This window comes from Maylandia zebra, linkage group LG10, assembly GCF_041146795.1.
Source record: "Maylandia zebra isolate NMK-2024a linkage group LG10, Mzebra_GT3a, whole genome shotgun sequence".
NCBI lineage: Eukaryota > Metazoa > Chordata > Actinopteri > Cichliformes > Cichlidae > Maylandia > Maylandia zebra.
Window position 1 is genome coordinate 16,862,802 of NC_135176.1, and position 25,149 is coordinate 16,887,950.

General features: G+C 38.9%; 2 protein-coding genes across 7 annotated transcripts in view; both read right to left on the reverse strand.

Moving 5' to 3' along the window:
• Positions 1-1,577: 1,577 nt before the first annotated feature.
• Positions 1,578-15,019, reverse strand: map3k7cl (map3k7 C-terminal like). 3 transcript variants are annotated; one of them, XM_076889198.1, is made up of 5 exons: positions 14,585-15,019; positions 13,541-13,651; positions 8,515-8,585; positions 7,383-7,498; positions 1,578-2,469 (listed from the first exon to the last, which is right to left on the reverse strand). In XM_076889198.1, the coding sequence occupies exons 2-5, from the start codon at positions 13,614-13,616 to the stop codon at positions 2,289-2,291; spliced, it is 444 nt and encodes a 147-aa protein (XP_076745313.1). In that variant the 5' UTR covers positions 13,617-13,651; positions 14,585-15,019; the 3' UTR covers positions 1,578-2,288. The 3 variants fall into 3 exon arrangements, with proteins under 3 accessions (XP_076745313.1, XP_004550110.1, XP_076745314.1); XM_004550053.3 differs by having other exon boundaries at positions 8,515-8,573; positions 14,585-15,013; XM_076889199.1 differs by lacking the exons at positions 13,541-13,651; positions 14,585-15,019 and adding an exon at positions 13,229-13,522 and having other exon boundaries at positions 8,515-8,573.
• Positions 15,020-16,399: 1,380 nt separating this feature from the next.
• The window catches only part of grik1a (glutamate receptor, ionotropic, kainate 1a), a 40,069-nt gene continuing 31,319 nt past the window's right edge, over positions 16,400-25,149 (reverse strand). For 2 of the 4 annotated variants that reach the window (XM_012918939.3, XM_004550055.3), the window contains 3 exons: positions 23,425-23,675; positions 22,545-22,713; positions 19,379-19,517 (listed from right to left, as the gene is read on the reverse strand). In XM_012918939.3, coding sequence (XP_012774393.1) covers positions 22,588-22,713; positions 23,425-23,675 — 377 coding nt within the window. In that variant the 3' untranslated portion in view covers positions 19,379-19,517; positions 22,545-22,587. Of the gene's footprint in view, positions 19,518-22,544; positions 22,714-23,424; positions 23,676-25,149 lie in introns of all 4 variants that reach the window. The other 2 variants (XM_004550056.4, XM_004550054.4) reach the window with 2 other exon arrangements.

Below are 25,149 nucleotides of genomic sequence, written 5' to 3' on the forward strand. Positions count from 1 at the left end.
AGAGAGAAAGAGAGAGAGCGAGAGGAGGAGGGGGAGAGGCATAGAGGGAGTGTGCGTCTGTGTGCTTGCCTATGTGTGTTGTAACAACCCTGGGTGTATCAGAGCGGCGCTGACTCATGCACTCTTGCTGATAAAGGATGAGCAAGCAGTTTTCCCGTCCTTACCAAATCCCACCCTCAGATCTGTTTGGTAAACCAACAGCTTTGTTTCCTCAGAAAATCCTTTTATACACGTACCTTGAGCGGACAATTCACAGATTAAGGGGCAGGCTGGGAAGCGAAGCTCGTGTTTAAACAGGATATTGTTTTCCGTGTGTATCTTTGGCTTGAAGGTTACCTGGAGTTACTCAACCATTTGCATACACAGTGAATTATGAGACGCGGTTGTTGTAGAAAAAATAAAGCGTAAAGACAAACACCTCTTGGTGAAAAAAAGGGGAGGAGGGACTAATCTGACGGTTATTGTTTCCCAGCAGGTCCGTGTTGCTTCATAGCTGCAGTTTTTAAAAGCACCAAGTGTTTGTGTGAGCTCAGTGCAAATGCGTCTGTACCAGAGAGAGGCACAGAAAACCTTTGCTGGCAGGGGTACAGGAACTGAACAGTTGTCACAGCTGTGCCTATTGCATTGCATTTTATTTTCATCATTGAAGTTACATGGCTCTACTTTAAGCATCACCACACGCCTTGTGTTTTACACTCCACTCCTGTTGGGTGTTTTTATGAATGACTTTAAATCTACTTTTTACTAGTTTATGGTAGGCTTTATGTTTGGTGTAAAATACTCTGCACCCTTATTGTGATATGTCTTAGATGAGGGTTTTTTTAAGTTTTTTTCTTCAGTGCCCAATTCACTCACACACACACACACACACACACACACACACACACACACACACACACACACACACACACACACACACACACACACACACAACAATTTCCATGAATCATTTGCAAAAAAAGAGAAGAAGATCCAGTCAGCAAAATGTTGTTTGGTTATTATTCCCCCCCCCCCCCCCCCCCCCCAAAAAAAAAAAAAATCACATCAGTTTCACTTCATATTTTTCACCCACTTGTCTGTGTTCCATCCTCCAGTGGTTCCACACGGCACCTGTTTGAGCACCGCTGCCCCATATAATTACACATTATCATTATTATGCATCAAACAGTATCTGAATAGCTAATATAATTATATGTGTCAGCAACTTTTACTGGCCAAGAAAATACTGATGAAATTGCTGTGATAGGAGGTGAAAAGTCATAACGTCAGACAATGGTGTGAATGTTACTGTAGACAATGGGTTTTCTGTAAAGAAAAGGGACAGCTTCAGTGAATGGAGGAGCTACAGCAGTGCAAAACTACAAAGTGCTGTTTCTAATATCACGTGATTTGGAGAAACAGGGAAGCCTGTCAAGAGTCAAACCAGCCAATCAGATGACAGTTTCATAACTCCAGAATGATCTAATCTTGACATAAAAAAAACAATCTAGTTCCCTTTTCTTTGTAATCACTATGGACATAAAAACACACACATAACACTGGCTTGGAGAAATGAAAATAGGGAACTGATGCGAGTGTCAAAATAAAACACATTTTATTTGTATGAGGACAATAACCAACAGTTCGTCATGCTGTACATTTCCCTGTTTCTACTACATACACTACCTCAAAAAAAAAAAGAAAAAAAAGAAAATGTACAAGTCTTACAGTGTTGTGTTGCAGCATATACTGTGAAATACTTAGTCACCCATTATATTTCTGTTCTTCACAAATACTTATATTTTCCAGATGCCTGACAGTGTGTGAAACATTCATCCATGAGCTGGGTGTAGGAGAGAGGGAGAGGAGGTTAAACACTCCTTAAATAAAATACTTGGACCACATCGTACCACCTTTGGCTCCCTCAGCAGATCTCAGACAAAACATTTGAGTCTCCACCGGACCTAAGACAGATATCAGAGTCACAGCAACTGACTATGTATGGAAATATTGTATTTTTAGATTTTCCACTGGCAACCAGGAGGGTTATGCATAATCATATAGAGACAAAGCAGTACCCAGTTAACTGGCAGTGTGTAATAGCTTGGTGGAATCACTAAAACAACTTGATAACTGCATGTATGTGGTTCAAACAAATGACTCAGACATGAATAGAAACCACAGCTTTCTGTGTAATTAGCTGATTCACAGACTGTGACTGCGTAAAACGAGCACTAGCTGAGTATTTGTTCCTGGTTCCTGGCCCTAGTGTCAGCTTAGAGTCTGGTGGTCTTAGGTTCTGGCCGAGGTCACGAGGAGTCTTGCCTCGTTCGATTGTTAACGCAGAGCCTTTCCAGCTGCTTAGCACGCTCTTTATGGACTGTGACCAAGGTGCGGTTCTCCTCTGTCAGACGCCGAAACTCCTCCTCCAAATGGGCGATCTCCATGGCAACCTTCTCATCCTCCACCATTTCCGCCAGCAACTTGCGCCTAAATGGATGAATGGGAAAATGTTAACAGCCAGTTATTGACATCCAAGAATAAACTCGGTTTGAGGCAGGGAAATACCCAGGAAAGGTTCCCAGTTCATGGAAAAGTCAGATTTCTCAAATTCATGCAGATGAGCATTTTCGAGTACTCAGCTTTTTGGTTACTTGGGGGGGAAGCCAAAATAAACACAGAAACAATGCAAACTCACAGGAAGGACCAAGAGGGGAAATCACTCACAGACCTGAAAAAATAACTAACATTTTTATGTGGAAGTAAATACTGTGTATTATTCACAACATTTTCCACATGTAGGAAAATATAGTTTGTTGATGAGTGGTATAAATGCAGATAACAAAGTATGTTGAGCGCTCCAAGGCTTATGTGCCACAGATCAAAGATCTATCTGTGCATAAGTACATTATTATTGGCTCCCTGAACAAAAAGACTTCATGGTCATGATGGCACTGAAATGGATTGAAATCAAAATAAATGTTTTAAAGATCACAGTTTATTAACTTAAACTTACAGTGTGTAAATTTTTTCACTGCTAAATGTCAGTAGGATTCAGATTGCAGTCATAATCCTAGCTATGTGGCTGGTTTAGGATAAACATGTTTTAATCAGCCAAGAAAGATGCAAAACATTAAATTTAGCCTGTACCTCATATCGGTAGTTCTCGGTAGATAGAGGAAAAACTATCTGTGTAGATTGTCAGTCCACTGTTTACTTCAGCTGTCAATGCATCCACATTTATTTACACTGGAAAAGGCTGTAAAACTTTGTGAAAGGAGTCCAATAGAGGTCAATGAGTCAGAGCTCATTGTTGACCATTCATACTGAGATGAGTTATTGTGGATATTTGAATTTTTCTGTCAGTAACACTGCTGTTTTTGCTAATGTTAGCCTCTGTTAGCCAATGTTAGTTGCTATTAGCCAGGACTGGTGAAACTGTCTTTGAAGTGGACGTAACTTTGTTGCACTCTGGGATTTAGTGAATAAATTCTCATACAATGTGAGAGTTTAATCAATTTGTTTATCGGTGGGAAAGTGTGATTTTTTTTTTAAGTTCCTAGCATTAGCTGGTATAATGTTAGCTTATAATCAGCTGTTGTTGTTTAGCCTGTTGTCAGCTGTCTAATCTACTGACAATAAGTAATTGCGACAATATTGGGAATAAATAAGTATTTTTATGCATGTTTTTATGTGTTAGAGCCTTGACTTCAATTTGGGAGATTAGGCTGGAAGGAAGAGGTAGAAAGAGGATAATATTTTATTAAGAGGCCAGTGGTGTTGTCTCTGTCCTTTATGACAGAGACAACGGGGACTCCTCTGACAATAAAACATAGGTATAATGAGTCATATCTTGAGTCTGAAGGTGCAAGCATGGATCAAATGTCCCTGCATGGCACACAAATGCCTTTGACTTCTCCTCTGCCTACTACGTATGTGGCCGGTCTCTAGCCACATATGTAAAACAGCACGAGCGGGAAGAGAGATGTCCTTTCCAGGCACTGTATTCAAATATGGTAGAGGAACATGGTGGCTACCACAAACCCGCTCCTATGTATTTTTAATAGATTTCTTTTACATTTGGAGAATGCATCCGTTTTTTGGAAGATGTAAATAAACTCTGTTCCATCCTTTGTATTCTATTAAATAACATAAAAAATACTGATGGCACCTCCGAGAGCTACTCTTTTCAATAAAACCTCATCCCTTTCTAATGTTTTCTTCAGGCATAATGATGTATACAGAAATAAAATCTTTCTCTGCCCACTGGAACGCTTATTCCAGTCCATGTGGGCTCACAATAACCTCCTAAACCAAATATAAATACTATCCTCAATAAAGCTACCCGAACTGAAACACTGTAGAGCAGGTTTAGACGGCGTGATCTGACTTCCTTTGGCGAAAAAAAAACGAACAGCCTTTGGACTTTGAAAGACATTGTCAGCAGTACTGCATGGACATGCTATGTGTACAGTGTGGTTCTACGTGTAACGCCCTGACATCTATGAATGTATGTGAGTGTTGTATTACAGCTACTATTAGGTTACAGAACAGCAACAAAAGAAAAAAAAAAGAAAAATGATATGTATTATCCACAACAGGTAGAGTGAGGAGTTTTAATGGGATAAAAGCATTAAGTGAGAAGCATACTTAACTGAGAGTAGTAGTGGACTTTAAATTGTTGAAATGCTGGTATTAGGGAAGCTCTGGTATACACTGAGGTCTTGGATCACACTCTAAAACAGGTCTGCACAATTTATTTCCTGAACAAAATGTGTGAGCCACAAACAAAGAAACTGGTTGAAAATATGATGCAAGCACGAAAGTATGCAAAGTATGATGAAAGCATGTACAGCCACACTCTTTTTTTTTCAGTTCCTTAGACTAAATCAGACTGAAAATTGATCTGAATTAGTAAGCAAAACTTTTAGGATGCTTTGTTGCTTGAATAAAAAGAGCAAAGTGCTTATGGTTCCTGCAGTATTACAATATGATGTTTCACAAAGGCTTAATATCTCAATTGACCTGTCTGTATGGTAGTGTGTATGAACTAAAGCAATACTGTATGTGTCAACCGAGTTTGTATGTTGGGACATGAACGCTTTCTTACTGGGTAGTTTAATCTAAAATGTGAAGTACTTTTAAATCATGTGTAAGTGCTATACATACAAATAAACTTATTATTAAAGCATCTGTTTGTTACTTTTGTGTACCAAAGTTTATAAAAATTGGGGGGGAGGGGGCGATATCTCACACACTGTCTGAGATATTGGCTATAAAACCAGTTTTGTCAGCTCCTCTATCTTGCATAATCTGCCATGTCACGATTTCATCACACGCAAAAAAAAAAAACCCAACAAAAAACCAAAGCCCCAATATTAGTCAAAGAACTTTTTGTAAACTCTTGTATTTCCCTTTGACCAACTTTGAACCTTTTTGTGTATCTTACTGGAATAAGGCTAAATCCACTGGCAACAAAAACACTGAACGTAGAGATGATCTAGAAACTGGAAGGTAAATGAAATATGAATTCCATCAAACTAGTGTGTACTTGTCTGAGAATGACTAAAAGGAGCAGTACGTCCTGGAAAATCCCTCCCCACTGTGTTAAAGCGTTGTTCCTGTAGTCATCCTTGCAAAACTTCACTGTATGTCTCAAGCCCTCCTCTTTCTGTGTGCACTTCCCCATAAAGGAAGTATTGTATGATGTATTTCTCTTAATGCTCAGAATAGAGAGTAAGCATATCCTCCTTTTGGTGAAAAAAACATTTCTATTAATGAGAAGTTTCAACATCAGGAAAATCTTATGCCGTAAACACAAAGTACTGACTTAATGTCAATGAAAGCTTTTAGCTTAATTTGCAATAGTTTTTAAAGCCGACATATACTGATTCTAAAACTTCTTCAATGACAGAACTCATGGGGGTGTTAATGTTAAAATTAAGCTTGATAAGTAGTGTTTGAATAAGTACTGTTGTTGTTTCAGGTTTAGATTTTGTTTTTTAGGGATATGTTTGTGTGGTTTAGAAGATTGTGAAGGTTTAAGTGGAGCAGGCATCCATGACTGTGGAGCTGAAGGAGTCCTGGCTAGTGCTCATGTTCAGGATTGTGGCTCGTATGTTAAAAACCGGTTCTTCCTGTATGTGCATGTTGTATCTAACACATGAATGTAACCCAACATGAGATCTCTGTCTCTTAAAACACAATATGTAAATATAGTGTTTAAGTTCTTTTGGTTATCTAAACCAAACTAGATCATGTGGACTGACTTTCTGAGTTTGTTTCTAAAATTAGGGCTGGTTGTATAAAGTGTATTTAACTTAAAGAAGTATACAGGCTCATTTATTTTGGTGTATCGCTACTTTCATGTAACTTATTTACTGCAAACTCAAAATAAATTAGTATAACTTGCACCTCATTTTTTGCAGGTATTTATTTATTTTTGAGGACAACAGTGTGCACATTTTTAAAGTTAAGTTACCATATCAAATTTTATAGTATAGCATTACAAAGCAGATTGTCGTGTAGTATAAATGTGACCGTGAATGTCTCCGACTGCTAGCGTGAAGAAACAGGAGTTTCTACCAGCCTTACCCACCTCGTCTAGATTCAAGGCTAAGTCGGAGTCCGCATGCTGTTCTCTATTTAGGAACTGTGAAGTGGTTTCGGTTGTGTCAGTGCATGTCTGTGTGTGTATGTAGGTGTGGTGGTGGGGTAAGAGTAAGGCCCATGAAAATCCCACTGCTAAAACTACCCGCAGCTGCTGGGGACACAGGGTGCATTGTCAACTGCGTGCGTGTGACACATCCCCACTTTTATGCCAACATACAATGAGTTTGTGTATTAAAGCTTACAATAGTTCTTGTTCAATTAAACCTGACCAGAGCTGCACTTTATGTAATATCCTCCCAGTAGATGATTCTGAACTAATCAAAGAAACCTAGCACACTGTAATTTTCGCATGTGCTTGATGTTGTTTCTAACAAAATTAGAAAGAATTAAATTAAAAAACAAAAATGGAAATATACACCTGAAAGTCTTAAATTATCACCCTTTAAAACAACATGTTAAGGGAAATGCTCTTGATGGTTTCCATGCAAAATACTGTATACAGGCTATTAACTGTGCCATCTGGTGGACATGTTGATCCAAAATACTTTGCAGTTCTATTTTTAGTGAATGTAATGCTATAGTGGGAATTGAACTCCTAAATCTTTGGAGAGTTCGGAGAGATTTAAGCAATAATTCGACCTCAGTAGTACACGTCCTGGCACTCTAATTTGGAGTGAGATACGCTGCGCAAAGTCGAAGCTCCCTGTCACAAGGAGCTTCGACTTTGTATTTTAACATGGCTTAAAAGGGTTGCTGCGATTAACATGGAAGCGACTGTACTAGTGCCTTACTTGCGATCCTCGAGCACAGCAATCTCATTTTTGACCTGGTGGAACTCTCTTGCCATCCTGCAGTGTTCCTTGTACACCTGAACGCTCTCTCTCAGAGACACACAAGGAGGCACTGGCTGCAAAAGGTCAGAGAGAAATAAAAGATGTAAAGCATGCAACATGAGAGAGATGAAGTATTAGTTCTGAATCATATCAGAGTATGGTACGCCGTGTCCTTTACGGTTTCTTGGAATTTGAGCCGTCAGTTTTGTTGTTGGCTGTCTCAACAACAGTCCAAAAGAGTAAATCTGCTTTAAAATCATCATATCTGAGAAGAACATTTAGTTAGCAGCCAATTAGATTAATTTAATTCTTTCAGCTTGAGTAAATTTATTTTTTATAACCACTAAAATCCTGTCTTAAATAAGGCAGAAGGTCCCACAAGTTATCCTTTTAATATGTGTATATTGTGTAAACAAGAAAACACTTTCCAAACTTTCCAAAGCCTCTTCTTTGTATGTAGTGTGTAATAATACACTGTCTGAAAGCTATATTTAATGGTCTGGTACCATTATCATTTGATACTCTTGTTGTTTTGGTACTCCACATACAATTTATGTGCCCCTGTCAATGATACTCGATGAAGGATAATTCAATGACAACACTAACCGTATGGGGAGGGCAAAGAGTGAATTGGGTTTTTGTTTTGTTTTTTCAATTTACAGAGGTTGATTACTACAACCCAGGTTGGTTCATATTTAAAGATTCAACTGCTTCCCTGACTACAATGGAGATTTGAAGGAAAATCCCAGCAGTATCCAATTTATTTGTAACCAGCAATGTCCAATGTATGTTTTTTTCTTTTCAACTGTTGTTTATTTTCTATTCTATTTTTTACATATTTTCTGATCTGCTTCTTTTACCTCAGTAAAAATGTTGTCGGAGAAATTGTGTAGTATTTATAGATGTAACTTTGTACAATATGGAGCAAATAACAATGACAACAGTGAGATTAAAGCAATTTAATGAAATCCACATGCAGTGCTATACATTCTTAGCTTTGTGAATTTTCTGCTGTATTCATCCTCTTGTGTGCTGTACTGCAAACAAATGCATCAGTACTGCTGTAGGATGCAGCATGGTGAACAGATACCTGTAGCCGCTGTTCAAGATCTGGGAAAGTCTGGGAGAGGTCCTCCACATCTTTTACATCTGTTGAGACATCTTTCATTTAGAATTAATTAGAGTAAAAATGTTACAATGTTGCGCAACATAATGTTGTAACATTACAAAATAATGTTACAATACATTTATAGCAAAAGAAAGCTTGTCACAGTGAAATTGTAGATTTTCAAATGATATAAAACTTATAACATTATACTACCTTTGCCACCTAGTAGAAGTATAGATCTACTAGAGTCTACTAGATGTAAACAGAAAACACTGTAAAGAAAACTGAAAAAACAAAAGAATTTAAATGATAAAAAACTGTTCAGAATAGCACAGAGGTTTTGTGTATTTTATTTAGTGCTAATTGCTGTATTAATGATGCATTAACATACTGTATACCACATGTAAATCTGAGATGGTGATGCGAATTTACACTGCTTAGTATTCCAATATGTAAAATGCTTCTTCAGAGAAGTTATACGTTTAGCTGAAAATCCTAAAAATAAGTAACCGCGGTAACTGCAGATGTCAGATAATTTTAATTGCCCGAAACCTACAACATTTTCACCTGAAATACACTGAAGTAAAAGTAAAAGTATGAATGAGCTCAACTTTGGTGTCATTTTGACCAAAATATGTCATTTGACTTTAAACAAATCTCTAGACCTGCCTTTATCCATGGAAAATATGATAAAATTAGAAATATTTTTGTCTCAGAGTGATGCTGAAAAACTAAAACGTATACCCTACTTTTAGGCTTAACTACCTGTTATCTGGCTGTTCTAAAACCTCAATGAAAAGCCTTCGGTTGAGCCTGTAAAATCCTGTTGAAATCCCTGAATGATGACGTATCGTCATATCTTCAGTGTCTCACTATACTGTGTTACTTTGCTCTCAGAATGAAGGCTTACTTTATGTTCCTAGAGTTTCTAAAAGTAGAATGGGAGTCAGAGCCTTCAGCTATCAAGCTATCAGGACTCTCCTGTGGAACCAGCTCCCAGTGTGGGTTCAGGAGACAGACACCCTCTCTGCTTTTACGATTACACTTTTCTTGTCTGCTGTCTCCCATAGTTTGCATTTTGTTCTGCAGTTGTTCATGATTCCTCACCGTTCCTGTTTTCTATCTTTTCTTCCCCCTCATCTCCAGCTGTTCACAGCAGGACCAGCCCGGTTCTCTCAGAAGTCTCTTCCTGTTACTGATCACTGTCACCCAGTGCTGATTTCCTTCCTTCTGATACTCATATATATCAGGTCTTATCATAATTCATCTACAGAAGCTTGGAATTTGCACAAAACTAATAATTTTCCAACAACTGCAAAATCAAGAACTGTATGAACTTTCTAAATGATCAAACCTTGAAGACAAACAATGCACGGTTTATCATTTCACCTGCTGTTGGTGAAGGACAGTCTGAAGCATAAGGCCTCTCTTAAAAAAAAAAAAAGAAAGTGTGAATGAAAACTTGTAATCTTAAACTCTGCATGGTAACATTAATGGCTAAATTTAGTGCCAGTAAAGTAAGAATGTGTCAATATTATTATTGTTATTGCTTTTTTAGTTATAACTTTTTATAACTTTTCCCATAAAAAGACAGATAACAGTGTTTTCCTTGGATGCGCCACTTGTTCTACAGGCTTTCCTCCGGCTCATAAAATGGCCAAAATTGAAACACTATATGGGTCTCTTGTATGACACCACAACATAGCAACATAGTGCTGCACTTATAAATGAGCCACGTCCTCTTACTGAACAGGAGTAATGAGATGTCAGGTTGAAAGACAGGCAGGATAAGAATACAGAGGGACATCTATGTGGCAGGCAGACAAACAAAGTAAGCAGGGCAAACAAAGTAAGCAGAACAAACAGACCACATGTATAGACAGCGAGTGGTTTAGATAAATAGGAAGCCAGACAGAAACAGACAGGTTGTCTGCCCCAGCTTCTGCCCTGATAGTAATGCCCCCCTGGAGTTGTGGAACACATGTGGAGAATCCCAGGATGATGCAACCTTCTAAAAGCAGGAGAATTAGACGGCCTGCCAAAAACCATGGGGGCAATTATGATGTGGAATAAATACAGTTCTCATGCTTAGAATTGACACAGTGTGGGGTTATAACTATGCCAGGCATGAAGCCATGAAAGGCCTAGGGGATGATCCCCAAACAGAGCACAGCTCTTAGCCCCCTTGCTGAGAAACATGAGTTCAAAGACACAACAACATGATTGCCAAGGGAAGATCCAAAGTTGGACTTTGGAGGTTTAGAGTCTGAGCAGCTCCAGAGCTACACCTACGTACAGCAAAGACCTCTGTGACCATTCATCCATTCATCCATATATGTTATCCTCATAATATCCTCATGAGAACCATCCTATTCATTTATGTCCTCTGTAATAAACAATTGTTTTTGGTCTATATCTTTTGACTTATTTGAGCTATCCTAATAAGATGGACTAAATAGAGGACACTCTGGTCTTTCCATTGATATCTCATGCGTTTGGGTGGCCTCTTTTAGCTCCATAGAGAAAGGAAATCACAAAAAACATTCAATGGGAAGATTCATTTTTCCTCAGTTATCAGGAGGATATGAATGATAATGGATATTGATATAGTATAATGAAAAAAATGATAATTCAGGAAGAGACACTGAATTACAAGCAGATGATCATGAGACGATCGGTCTCTGTTGAAAGACATATTTGAGTATCTGCTTTCTTCTGTGGCCTCATCTTGTTTCCTAAGAGAAAGACAAGGGATTGGGGGGGATCAGAGGGTGGAGCTGGACTGGAACTGTTAACTGCTTATAAATTTAGACCAGTGTTCTAAAAGCTGAACAGTGAATCAGGCAGCGGGACACTGTTAGTATTAGAGAGGAAACCCGACTCTGGCATTGCATAGTTGCAGCTGCTGTCCCAGTGCCTGGCCCCACTGCAGTAAAATATCCTGACAGACAGCACCTAGAACCATAGGTAGTGTAGGTGTTTGTATGTGTGTGTTACTTAGGGACAAAGACAACTGTTTATGTTTGTACTAATAAATGATGGAATATTATACGGACTATCAGCTGACTTGTATATGTTTGCGCATGCAGATGCATGCAAGCACACAGCTGCACATACACAAACGCGTGTGATTTTTTCTTTCTTTAATATGCTATGGTCATACAGAAATAGAGAGAGCACCTGTCTCAGTTACAGTGTAGAAGAATGAAGACAGTTAAAGTCACAGGGTGTGCGGGTTGTATCATTCACATGTTCCCCACATACTGGAAATGCAGTGAAAGTTGAACCTCGGGATTTATTTGGTGTTGAATGCTATATACGTAACTATCCTCAAAATAATGTGTTAACTTCATTTTCGGATACTGCAACACAGATTTGTGCGTGTGTCATTCGATAGCTGGTGTTGTGTTTGTTAAATTTAACAGTTACATAAAAAAATACAAAGTAAACATTTACATCTGTTTACAGTTACCGTGAGATAAATGTAGACTGATTACATTTATTAATTCAATTTTTTGTGATTACACAGGTGCAGTAATCCAAGTACTTGTAGAATTTAACATGTTACCATTACTTTGCAGTTTTTCGGCTGTGCAAGGAATCCTTCCAAAAAATGAAATAGCAAAGCTATCGTAGCTAGGCTGACAGATAGGCTTACATTTTGACAATTTTTCATTTGGCCTTTTCTATGAAAATTTGCTTTCCAAGTCAGGGTCATGGGGGAGGTGGAGCCTATTCCACCAGTAACTGGGCTAGAGGTGCTTTAAATCCTGGGCAGGTTGCCAGGCCATCACAAGGCTAACACAGGTAGTCACATTCACAACATTAAACCTAGCAAGCATGTCTTAGGACTGTGGAGGGAAGCTGGAGAGAACCTACTTGCCTACTTCACACAGCAGGCTGCTAGTCTCTAAACCAGGATCTTCTTGGTGAAATGAAACAGTGCTAACTGTTGCACCAAACTGCTACTAATCTCCACCTGCCAATCAAATAAATCCTAAATGGTCTAAACAACCTGCCAGTGCTATACCCGAAGCATTTGAACATATGTGTGCATTTGCTATGATTAGAGTGATGTAAATTTCCTTAGCTTATAGTACTCCTCATAGTACTCAGTAATGCACGTGGAGGGCACATCCACAGTTAGTGCCCTTGTAATGTAGTGTTGGACTGAGGTCTGTACAATGACAACAAATTGCTGATAGATAACCATAACACTGGCATACTCTCCAGAATCAATACCCACTATGCACTGCTGAGCCACAATTCCTGCCATTTTCTGTGTCATCTGCATTGATCATTTTAGAGAGTAGAGACAGAGGTGCTCACAGACTTGTGACGGAGGTTACACGTTACAAGCTCATAAAAACTGGAAGGCACGCAACCACCTCAAAACAATGAAAATGCACACACACTGGAAGTACTGATGTGCACCAGAAACTATAAGCTCATCATAAAACTGTGTTATTTTACCTTGTGGATACATAGCTTTGGACAATGTGATATATATTTGTTCTTATGCTGCTTTTTAGTGTGTTTTAAGCTCTTGGGAGAAACATACAGCACTGACCGTACTGGAGGATAATGTAACTCCTCAATCTATAACAGATTCACACTTTTGTCTATACATGAAGTCAGCATTTTTTAGAGTAAGGGTGGTAAAGGTAAGGTTTGATTTGACAGCTGTATAACTCACATTTAACCATCCCTGATGGAATAGCACCTGCACAGGCCCACATGCACACCATCTGTGGCAAACCTGAGGAAACACCTAGACTACAGCCTACAGCATCTGAAAGTTGTTGTTATTTCTGTTTTCTCACAAATTAAAATAATTTGTTATAAAAAATAAAGTGACTGTTAAATTATTGAAATGATTAAAAAGATTGCTTACATTGACAACAGAAGTTATCGGTAACGTGTTATCATTTTTAAAGTAACTTTCCAAATTCAGTGAACTAAGCATAATATGAGTGTGCACCTACAGTATGTATTTGTGTGTGTTTACCTGAGTTGTCATCAAGGCTGAAGGCAATTCTAACTTCAGATTTATCAGGAGACACTCTTCTGGTTGAGGTGATCATTTATCCCTTTGTAAGGTCACAGGCACACAACAAAGCTGTTAACACAAGCCAAATGACCCCATGAGAGACAAGTGATGATGCTACAATGACACAGTTAGTTAATCAGCTAATAAGAAATAAAGAAATCCGAATAGACTGTTAATAAATTCAGAGATTCTAACTGAAAGTAGTTTCCAGCTTCATGAATGTAGCAGTTTCCATCTTTTCAATGTTTTATGATGTGAAATTTGCATTTTCTTGATTTTAAATGTCTCCTTCTGTCTAAGAAATTCAAAGGCATAATTTTTTTTAACTGTTTCCACATCTCAGCTTATTCAGCAGATCAGCAGATTAATCGGTAGTAAGACCAGGAATGTAGAACTAGAAATTTTCTATCTGCCATGGAACGCACAAACTCTTTTTTATCCCAGCATATTAATGTGATTTTACCTCACCAGAGAAACTAAACACTGAACTCAGCAGGTGTACAGCAAACCCTTTGATATTAAAACCACTACAAAGGAGCCCTATCAGAGCACACACACACACACACACACACATACAGGCACACAGCCGTCGGTTTCATCATGCATTTGGAGTAGCTGTGGGATTAAATAATTTGGGAGCTTTGACAGACTGGCTCTGAGGTCTGGATTTTGCATTCCGCTTTCCAGTGAATGTACTGGCTTTTTATAACAGTGCGTTTGCCTGCTTTAACCCTGGTACACTCACTGTCTCAGCCAACACACCTCAGTGACCTTCTACTGCAAAGAAACATTCTTTCAAACCATAATGCGTCCTTCTGTAGGGAAACAGAAGGTCCGATTTTGGCGACAGATCAACACAGGTGATGCATCTAAATGCAACCGTATTATACGTTATTTAATCAAAACTGTGATGGAGACTATAGGATATTCCATAAATATGCACCTCTTCTGCACGCACCCAACAGTTGAAATGCACCGTCTGTGCCAACAAGTCATTATTACCTGAAGCAGCAAGAATTCGACGCAGAAAAGTCAGTGTTAAAGTTTTAAATCAGGTAGCAGTGTGAGTCCTCAACACCGATTCGGTCCGCTTCCCGTGAGGTCAATGTTGAGGTCTCTTCAGAAGAAAGGCGTCTCAGCCGTCAATCCGCAAATCCCAGCAAAGATGGCACCACTGTCTCTTCGAGAGCTTACCTCCGCTATCTTGAGACTATAACTCTATTATTTTGTAATTATCAAAGTTTACGTTTTCCAGCACGTAGCCAAGGCGTCAATACATTAGTGACAGTCAGAGGGACTCCAGCAGCTCATGTTTGCGCAGGCATGTGCATGTTATCCACAGAGCCACGCAGCGAAGAGCAACACAGGGCGCAGGCAGAGGAGGAATGCCGTCCGCTGTCCCCCTGTGGCGGCCCGGGCCCAATTAAAAGTCTCAGATGACATGACTTTAGCCCGCAAAAATGCCCATAGCTGCGGCACTGCTATGAGTGACACGGTCACACCGCTCGGATGGTGTTGGGCTTTGCAATAGCTGTGCAGTGAGGCAGTTGTTCAGAACGAGCATCTCGTGTTATGATAGCTCATGTGGACGACAAAACAGGGCATCCTTGTGTGTTTATATTTTGATTTATGGGGTTGCAGTAGCCTCCAGCTCAAACCTAAAAGGGTTAGGTGATACACTGTTTAGGTGCACCTAATACCTGTATACCTAACAGTATACAAAACATGTTTTGTATACTGGTAGTGGATAAGGGTTAAGTTAATATTACATTGTGCTTTAGAATGATATATGCTTTTTTTTATTGTATTAGATACAAATTAAAAGTTGGGGTTTCATCATCCCATCGTTGTCAGAGAATTAAAGGGAAAACTGTGTATCTAGAAATATCTGTGCTGTGACCCAGTAGCATAGGGACCATTTAAAAGCCAAAAAGCCATTTAGACATAGAGAGTTTTTACCGGAGAACCAATTTTTAATGAAGCTTTCAAATGTAAAATGCTTTACTGAAAATGCATAAAGAGGGGTCCTAAATCGGACGCTAACTATAAATCCCAGCATATTTATAATATGCGCCAGATAAAGCTTGAGTCTGCAAAGTCTATTTAAGAAAAAATAAATAAATAACTGAACGTCCCGTGTATATGGAAGCCCGTTTCCGCCACTAAAAAAAAAAAAAAAGGATCCATAACTCAAAATTTCGAGTTATTATCTCGAAATTTCGACATATTAACTCAAAATTTTGAGAAAAGCAACTTGAAATTTCGAGTTAGCGCTGCCAATCAGTAATCTACGTGAATGACGTCATTTCCATTTACCCGGAAGCTGAAGCCCTCAGCTACAAATGCTACAGCTAAGCTACCGGTATTACATCCAGTCGTGAATGCACAGATTGCTGAGTGTTTTCAGCCTGGCTTCACAAATGATGAAATCCCTGTGTTATTAGCTGAATCACATGGTGTTACTATCAGCAAACATACTTTAATTTGTTGGGATCCGTTTTTGAGTGCGCGGTCCTGCGCCATATGCTTCCGGGTAACAAGAAAGCGACCTCATTCACGTATATTTTTGATTGGCAGAGCTAACTCGAAATTTCGAGAAAAGTAACTCGAAATTTCGAGTTATATTTCTCGAAATTTCGAGAAAATAACTCGAAATTTCGAGAAAATAACTCGAAATTTCGAGAAAATAACTCGAAATTTCGAGTTATGGATACTAGCTTTTTTTTTTTTTTTAGTGGCGGAAACGGGCTTCCATACGTGTAAGAACTGCAGAGGTTTTCAAAAGTTTTCAGTTTTTTATTCACAAGCCCAGTTCCCCTGCACACCAGCAGATGGCAGCATTCACCCTGGATTTTTGCAGCCAGGACTTCACATAGCAGGAGAGAAAGGCAGGCGCAGGGAGGGAGAAACAGAAGGGGATAGATAAATAATGCTCTGCGCCTCTAAGAGTCCTCCTCCCTCTCGTTTGTCTTCATTGACAGGAAGGTTGACAGAGATGTGCCTTATCAGCCCCAGAGACTGTTCATTACATTGTGATGGATGGGACGCACTCAAATGTCTGTGCCTCTTTTATTCCGCAGTCATTATTTAGATTTGGGCCTTCTGTACTTGCATGTACAGTTAAGAGCTTTATATTGTAATACATGGACAAAGTCTGACAGGTCTGAAGGACTTAAATTGGTGAGAAACAAGCTTTTCTCCAGAAATGTGATGAAATCAAATTTAAACTTTGTCCTGCTGAGTTTTTCCTGTTCTTTGTTAAAGACTCTCAAAACCACCTTAGAGAAAGTGCATTCTACTTCTCCATTTTGGCATTGAATGGAAAACAGCAGGCTCTGTAATTTACCCTTTTTTTAATTTGTTTTCTGAAGGCTTTCTGACAGCTTTCTTCTTCCCCCACAACTTCAAACTTACTGACAGCAAAAACAGACAGACGCCACAATCCCTTCATGTCTCCACATCTCTCTTTCACCTCCCCAGGTTGAGAGCTCTGTGCTTTGAGATCATTGCGACGAAGAGTTTAAGCCAGAGACAACAGAGCATTAGTCAGGTGAGGACATCCTGGCTTAGCAATAACGGTCAGTTTAGCAGCATGCCAAGGTTGGAGTTGTAATCCATGGCCTCATTCGTGATGGATTAGATAATGATAAAAAAAAAATACTGCCTTTGGTTTTGATTAAGAATTATGGGGTTAGGAGATTAGGGGCAACCAAACGCTACGTTGGACTGAGCCCAATCCCAGAATTAATCTGAATACCAAAAAAGAGAAAACTCATTACATGAAGAGATTAAGAAACGCTTGGTCGAATTCTCTCAAGATACACACAAACCAGCATACAGAGTCTACAGAGAGAAACGACAGCACAAAACCTCTGACTCCAACAATTTATAAGCTATTTACAGCATTTAGTGCTCTGTCCTGTTTGAAATGTCATTGCATTAGCTGCTAAGATCAGGGAAGTGAAGGTCAGTTTTGAATGTCCTGACATTATCAAGACTTAAACTTTAAGATGATCCATTAACAGTTTGTCTTAGTTTCTGTCCCCTTGGAATTGCTTCCTTACTATCATTTGGTTTGAAATATTCTGGAGTTAACTCTAAAACCGATTGCAGTAATGTTTATACAATAACTGAAAGAAAGGAACAGCAGATGGCTTCAGGCACAAAGGTGGACAGAGCACACACCCAGCTAGAGTTTAGGGCAGGTGAGCGGAAAGCCTCAAATGGTAAAAGGAGGACACAGTCATGAAAAGTACACAGGTTGGGTAAGAGCTGGTTATTCAGTCTTTGATCTTAAAAAAAAGTCCAAGAGGACAGGAACAAAAGTTGATATGGGGAAGCTTTGACTGTAATGTGGGGACTGACCAAAAGGGGAATGAGAGTTGGATTTGTCAGTAAAGACTTTGTTGTCACATATGTTAATCAGTGCTGTGCCGGGGTATCCGTTTGATGTGTGTCAAGTGTCAAAGTTGGTATCCTTCACCGTGTCCTCAGGAGTAGAGTTCCAGCAGGGGTGCGTGAATTAGTTAGTAATGCTGAGAGATAATACTGCTGAGGCTCCTAAGAACATTTTCATCAGCATAATCCTCACCTGTCAGTTGAGACATCTCTTGTTTGAGTAAGAGAGGGGAATAAAGACACACTGAATGTGTACAGTAGTCAAACAATATTAAATTTAAATGAAGCTGTCATAAGCCTCCATCCCTAAAACCAAGCTTTTATAAAGAATACTAATGGGAATATTCTGTATTTCCAAAATATAGGCTTTTATTAATTTTATGGTTCAGTCTGAGGCTTGGTGCTGTAAATTCTAAATCTGCTGATGGGTCTACTGCAGCGTGTATGTCAAGCTTAAAATGTACTTAAATGTAACAAATCTCATTGTGGCATGCAAACATCCACTGGGATCTACTGTCACTCCTGGAAGACACGATTTCTCCTCACGTTGTCAAATTTGACAAAGACACGCTGAAAAAAAGGAGGCTTATTGAAAAACAAGACTGTTACTCTCAAGGGAAGGAAAAAACTGTGTTTGTCTTTGACCTCCTTACAGCTTACAGCATTATAAAACGTCCTTTTCACTTTGTCCTTCCATTCTCCCTGTATTATATTCTTTTTTCTGATCCATCTCCGGGATGACATCATGATCACAGGTGTTTGTAAGGAGTCTGTGTGTGTGTCTGTGTGTCAGGATTGATGTTTGAGATGCTGGTACTGGAAGGCTATAAAACAGCAGGTGTGTTTGTGTCTTTCCTTAGAGGTCGTTATCTCTTTTCGCAGGTCAGCGTTGGCTCAGCAATCCTCCCTGAAGCTACTTCAGTGTGTGCCTACAAGAAACGCACACACACTGCTGCCAGCAAGAAACGAGAGCAAGAAATCATTTTTAAACCATTTAAAAAAATGCAAAAGTCATTTTATTGTTAAAATCAGTGAATTTTTGTCATTAAACGATGGGAGGTTCTATAAAGTCTGCAGATTCAACTCTGCGGACGCCTTAACCCAAACTACAGCCATGAGGGAACATCGATGGTTTGCACTATGACAGGGATTTCATTCTTGCGGTCATCACCTGTTTTAACATTATTAATGTTGATACAAGGCTAAAGTGTTGTCAACTACATTTACGGTACAGTATTTAATGCGTTATCCATACACAAGCAGTCTACAGGTGCTCAGGAAATAACGTCATAGCTGCTGGTGGCCCACACAAAAAAATAAGAGAACTGATACCAGTCTCTGCATTTCCATTTCTTTTCTGATTCAAAGCTTAAGTGTTGGAATCTCGTCTCGCTCCCTCCCTCTTTGAAGTACGTTTGGGTTGACAGAAGATGCAAGCGGACCTCGCACCGCCGTGAGGTCGTGACCTCCTCCGGATGCCTTTGTAACACTGCAGGGAGATCCCCAAGTCTTCCATCACGGCGCTAAAAGACACACACTGCCAGAGAGATAAAGAATTAAAGGCCGGAGTTAAGACACCAAAATAAACTGATTTCCAGTAGATACATGCTACTAGGAGTTTGGGTGAAGATGAATTAGAGAACTGGTTTGAGTCAGGTGACCAGGAATGGGAAAACTCACATATATTGTAAATTTTCTCTGAAAGAGTTGTGAAACATTTATAAACTCTGTTGTCTCATCATGAAAACCAATTACTGACAGAGATAAAGCACAGTGTCTGCTGTGCATTCTATTGCAGGGAGCTATGGATTTATAGTATGGTAATCATTTGAAATTATAAAAAAGTAGGCCATCTGAAATGAAAAGCCTCAGGCTTATCTGAATCTGTAGAACAGTACATTGCATTGAACACATTAATCTTCAATCACAGTTATTTGCCTTTTATTTTGCCCTACTCTGGATGACGTGCTCATGAAATCATAATTCACAGCAGAAAGTCATCCAGCTTTTATCTGCTGAGCTTTACAACATAGAAGAAAACCTTCCTGTTCCATCCTTGGGCTTCGGGCTTCTTGATCTAGTATGGGTTTCCTATGAATACCAGAAAAAACTTCTTCTTTTTTGACCTGAACAACTGACAATTCAAGTTTTTTGGTGACTAGTTGTAAAAACAAAATCATACCTGATTACAACAACAACAACAAAAAAGTTATATTTACTTTACTTGTGAAAACACCAATTTATCACTGGATATGCATACATTAAATACAATGTTCATTCTTGTATAATTTAAGTATCTTATCAATTTACTAAGTAGGTTATAGGATATGCACTCGTTGCATGCACCGACTGTATGCCCTGTAACAGTAGTAAAGTTATTAATTCACAGTAGTAGTTAATATTTGCTTTATCTGACTGAATATTGCATTCACTCTCATACTGCCTTTCAGAGAAGAAAAGGAACACAAGGTCAGTCCAGGGATAAAGTGAAAATTATTTTCCTCTGCAATACCATCCATCATTTCCTCGCTGAGAATTCTCTGCAGTAATATAAGTTATTAATGAAAGGACGACTTTACTTCTGGCCCCGGATTTGTGTCAAGGGACATCTTAACTCAACACATTGTTCAGTCACTGCTATCCTAACCTCAGCCAACCAAACCAGTCTACTAATGAGCTTAATGAGGAGGAAATATTCAAATGAGTTTTCCTATCTTTTGATTTCCCAAAAGGCATTGAGAGTATACACAAAGGTCTACTGAGACTACACTGCCAAAAGAAAGGGTACTTAACCAGAGTGAAGAAAACATCAGTAGGGAAGACCGGGGATAGTTGTAACATTTTTGACATTTCTGTCTGTAAATTGAAGCTCTTTTAAGGTGGTGGATTCAAAATGTAATGCAAAGTATCTACATGTCTCTGCTATTAAATAGTGCAGCTATTTTCTCTGCAGCACAATTACTCATTACATGGTATGGCCTCAAACACAAAGAGTGAAGTGTTGCAATTAACCCCATAGTCTGGGTTAGTTGTAACATATCCTGGGGTAAAATGTAACGCAATGAAATAAGGATACTGACAAAATCTTAACATGTAATCTTTGTTATTCAACACCTGAATGCACTTAGAGCCATTTATGTAGCTATGTGTGTGTGACAGAATGCAGAAATCTAGCTTTTCCAACCCCTAAAACAAATTATGGAATTTTCAAAACTGAATATTTCATTAATTTTGGTTGGTCTTCCTTGAGTTTGGCCTCATTGGCTCAGTGGGCCTAACCTACAACTCTTGCACCAACTTTTGAACATAACAATGAAGCTGAAAAAATGTAGTTGTGCGCCAGTATCGCAATTCCATCGCAATGTCCATGGGAAGAAATACTTTTTTTCATGGCCTTGGTGTGGTTTGCATAGTGCTTCAGAAAGATGAGGAAATCTGTTTCTCGCACCCATCCTGATTTATTTCCACTACCAATACTTCCTACTGCCCATCTCTGACAAAGTGGTCTGCATAACGTATGTGTGGGAGCACAAACATTGGAGGAATTGTGTTGCCAATGGCATTAACCGCATATACAAAGGTGACCAGTGAACCTCTCTGCTGATGTCGTTGCCCCAACTTGTTTAATATAAGTTAAAGTAGTAGTGTGGTAAGTTGTAACATTTGCATTATTGTTACAACTAACCCAGATTTTTTCTTTTACAAATGACCCAGACTCCTATAGCCATGAACTAGCTAACATTACAGCCAACGGCTAAAACATTAGCACTAAAGACCTACACAGAATATATCCCCATAGACATACAAATAACATGATTTAGGTTTGATGAGTTTAACTGCAAAGCAGATAATGCTATTAAACGTTGAAATAAAGTTTAAAAAAATTACTATTTATCTTCTTAGATTGTCTGTGTTTGCCAAAATGTGCTAATTTTTCACATGTGATAGAAGAACTGAATCGGGCATGTACAGGATGAATCACATCATTTGAAACTTGGCCCTGATTGGAGAAATTGGAAGTCTTACAACTGACCCACATTACAACTATCCCCGGTCTCCCCTATAGTGCCACACTTAATGCACATTGTAAAACTAGTTGCTATAATTTAAAGCTATATTGAATTTTTAGGATTTTTAGACTCCACATTACCAAAAATGTGCAACTATTTTGAGTGCTTTCTGGAACGGAGGCTGTATTTTAAGGCTCTAATCATTAATTTGCTCCTTACAGATAAGAAACAGCATACAAATGAGAGGGGAGGGCAAGTCATCACGGAGACACGCCAGCACGATGCCACAGAAATCACTTGCAAGTACTGTAAACCCAACTACTGAAATTGTACTGTTAAGTTTCTAGAGAACTATATAATTTTATTAAGCTCTGCATGAGGGAGGGTGGTGGGAGCACTTTGGAAATAAACAAGCACTTTGCAGGTACACGCTGAAGGAAAAAAGGGTCAACTATAGAAATGATTAAGGATTAGGTGACGCTGAAGGTTGAAGGTTTAGCTATGCTGGCATATTTTGGGAACAGTGGCAGGGAGAAGGACACCCGGTTACAAACCTATCAATAAGAGTGAGCATGTGTTGTATTTGTGTTGTCATGGCTACTCAGTGTCATCGCCCAGTAGCCTGCCACTCTCTAGATCTGTAGATAAGGAAGTGCCAGAGGAGGAGGTGGAGCCACGGCGCTGAAACTGACGAGACTGCACCCCATAAAAGAAACAAAATGCCTGATGCAAAGAAAAAAAAGGGATGGATGAGAAAAGATAACACAGAAAAACTTGAAAAAAAATATTCTGATAATAAATAACAATATGGAAACAACATGAAAGAAAGAAAAATAAGGCAGACTGAAAACACGAATCATGCGCATGGCATTGTTGATCTTTCATGATATAATACTGCCTTTGTTACGTGTGAAATGGTATGCTTTTCTTGAGAAATATATTTGTTACCTCCAAAAAGAAGATTAAAATCATGTGAACTGAAGGATAATCCAGTACTGATATTTGTAGTATATAAAAAAAACACCCCATACAGACCTTTGTGTTTTATTTGACTACAATTTCTAGTTGTATCAAAACCTAGCATTCACTGTGTCAAAGCAATAAGTCACAAATCATTCTAATGACTGTCTAGCCAAGACACCGGCAGCAATTGCAAATTTTAATTTGAGTAATATCACTCAGATGAGCCATTGATTTCAACAAAAAAACATACCTTCCAACACGCAGAATGAGGAATGAACAAAATTTTGCTCGTTGTCAGTGCATACTTCCAGACATTAATCACTTCTGCTTTTAAACGATCTACAGAAAAACTAGGTCTTTTCTAAAAAAAGAAAAGAAAAAAAACCCAACCCTCTACTCAGAGCAAAATGTAACCTTTAATCTGGTCATTTCGCATCATCACACAGCAGTTTATAGCATCACCTCACTTACCTCCTCTATGTCGGCGTTCCTGCGGGCCTTGTAGATGAACTCTCCAATGGCCACGAACACAGAGAGAACCAGACCGGCAGCCAGGACAATGAAGATACCGCCAATGTTTTCCACGCCCAAGGCATTGGCTTCCTTGTTGTCCTCTTCTGGACAGCCGTTTCCTCTCCACCACTTCTCTTTCATCATGTGCAGCTTCCCTTCCTCCTGGAGCTGAAGGATGGCAATGGTCACTTTATCCCTGTAAGGAGAACCTGGTGAGAGGGAGGGTAGAAAAAAGTTTTTAAAGTCAATCTTTACAGTTTACATCACTACATTTATATGCCACTATTTGCTCATTATTATTTGTTGACGAATACCATTATCTAGCATTAAATATCCATGCTATTAAATTGGATATAAATATTTATTGTGTTTTTCTGAAGTAGTATTTTTTTTTTCAGAAACAGCAACAGTCCCCAGAACTGGAGCCTTACTTTTATGTGACATAAGACTCAGTCATAACCTTGCAGACATAACATGCAAAAAAAATATGTCACATGCAAGTCAAAACATGTCCTGCATGTGCTTCGTCTGCCCTTTTAAAAAAATCATTCCTATGTGATGGGGAGGGCACATTCTCATGTTAAAGCAGAATTTATCTGAGTGATCTAAGTCTGTAATACTAAGTGATGAAGATTATTTTCCACCTGATTCACCATAATTTGATTAGCAGAACAGGAATAATAATAACAATTAGCTGCAACTCCACCCACATGCATGTGAACATGATGGCAGTCACCACTTGCATGAGACTCTGCACATTTTTATTTTATTTTCCTACGCGTTTGAGATGACAAGAAACTAAAAATTCTAAAAACTAAACACTGCCAATATCTTTCTTTCTCCAGCCGCTAAATTTGGAAGGTATTTTTTGCGTGCGAGAACAGTGTGTCACACCTTTTGGCCTGTGAGAAGTGCTGCAAAAGAGTTGTGTTTAGTTTGCGAAGAAAGAAGGAACATGGCTACAGGCTGCACACAAGATTTCCCAGAATAACTATTTTGTCTGTACTACACTGGGCTTTTCAGGTTGACCAGCTCTGGAAGAAGACTTTTTTCCTTGTTTGTCCTTTCTGTTGTTGTTTTGCCTTGTTGGAGCTTACATTGCAGTATACAGAGTTTTGTACATTTTTATTGAGTAAAACTAGTCGACAGTCTTTGATATATCCACACACGCGCGTGTGTGTGTGGGTGAATTGTGTTGCTTAGATTGTTGAGATATACATTGCTGTGCTTGAGAGTCACCATCTACCGGAACCAAATTCCTTGTATGTGTCTGTGCATATACATGGCCAATAAACGTGATATATATATATATATATATATATATATATATATATATATATATATATATATATATATATATATATATATATATATATATATAAGGTTTAAGAATTCTTAAACAGTATTAAGAACTCTTACACCCTATAATCACTATTTCCTGTTATTTTCTGCATCCCCCCTCTTTTCCTGCTATACTTCCACACTCATACACAACTTTCACTCTATCAGAGCCTATTGATCAGTTGAGAAAAGCGCTGAATGGACTAACTTTTTAGCACAGCGTGGGCACAGCTACCTCTGCTCTGAGGGATTTAGCCTAAAGCAGTGAGCCGCTCATCTGTGTTTATCTCTTAAGGATGTCTTTAACCTAAACCTGACCATGTACCGAGTTCCCGTGCTCTG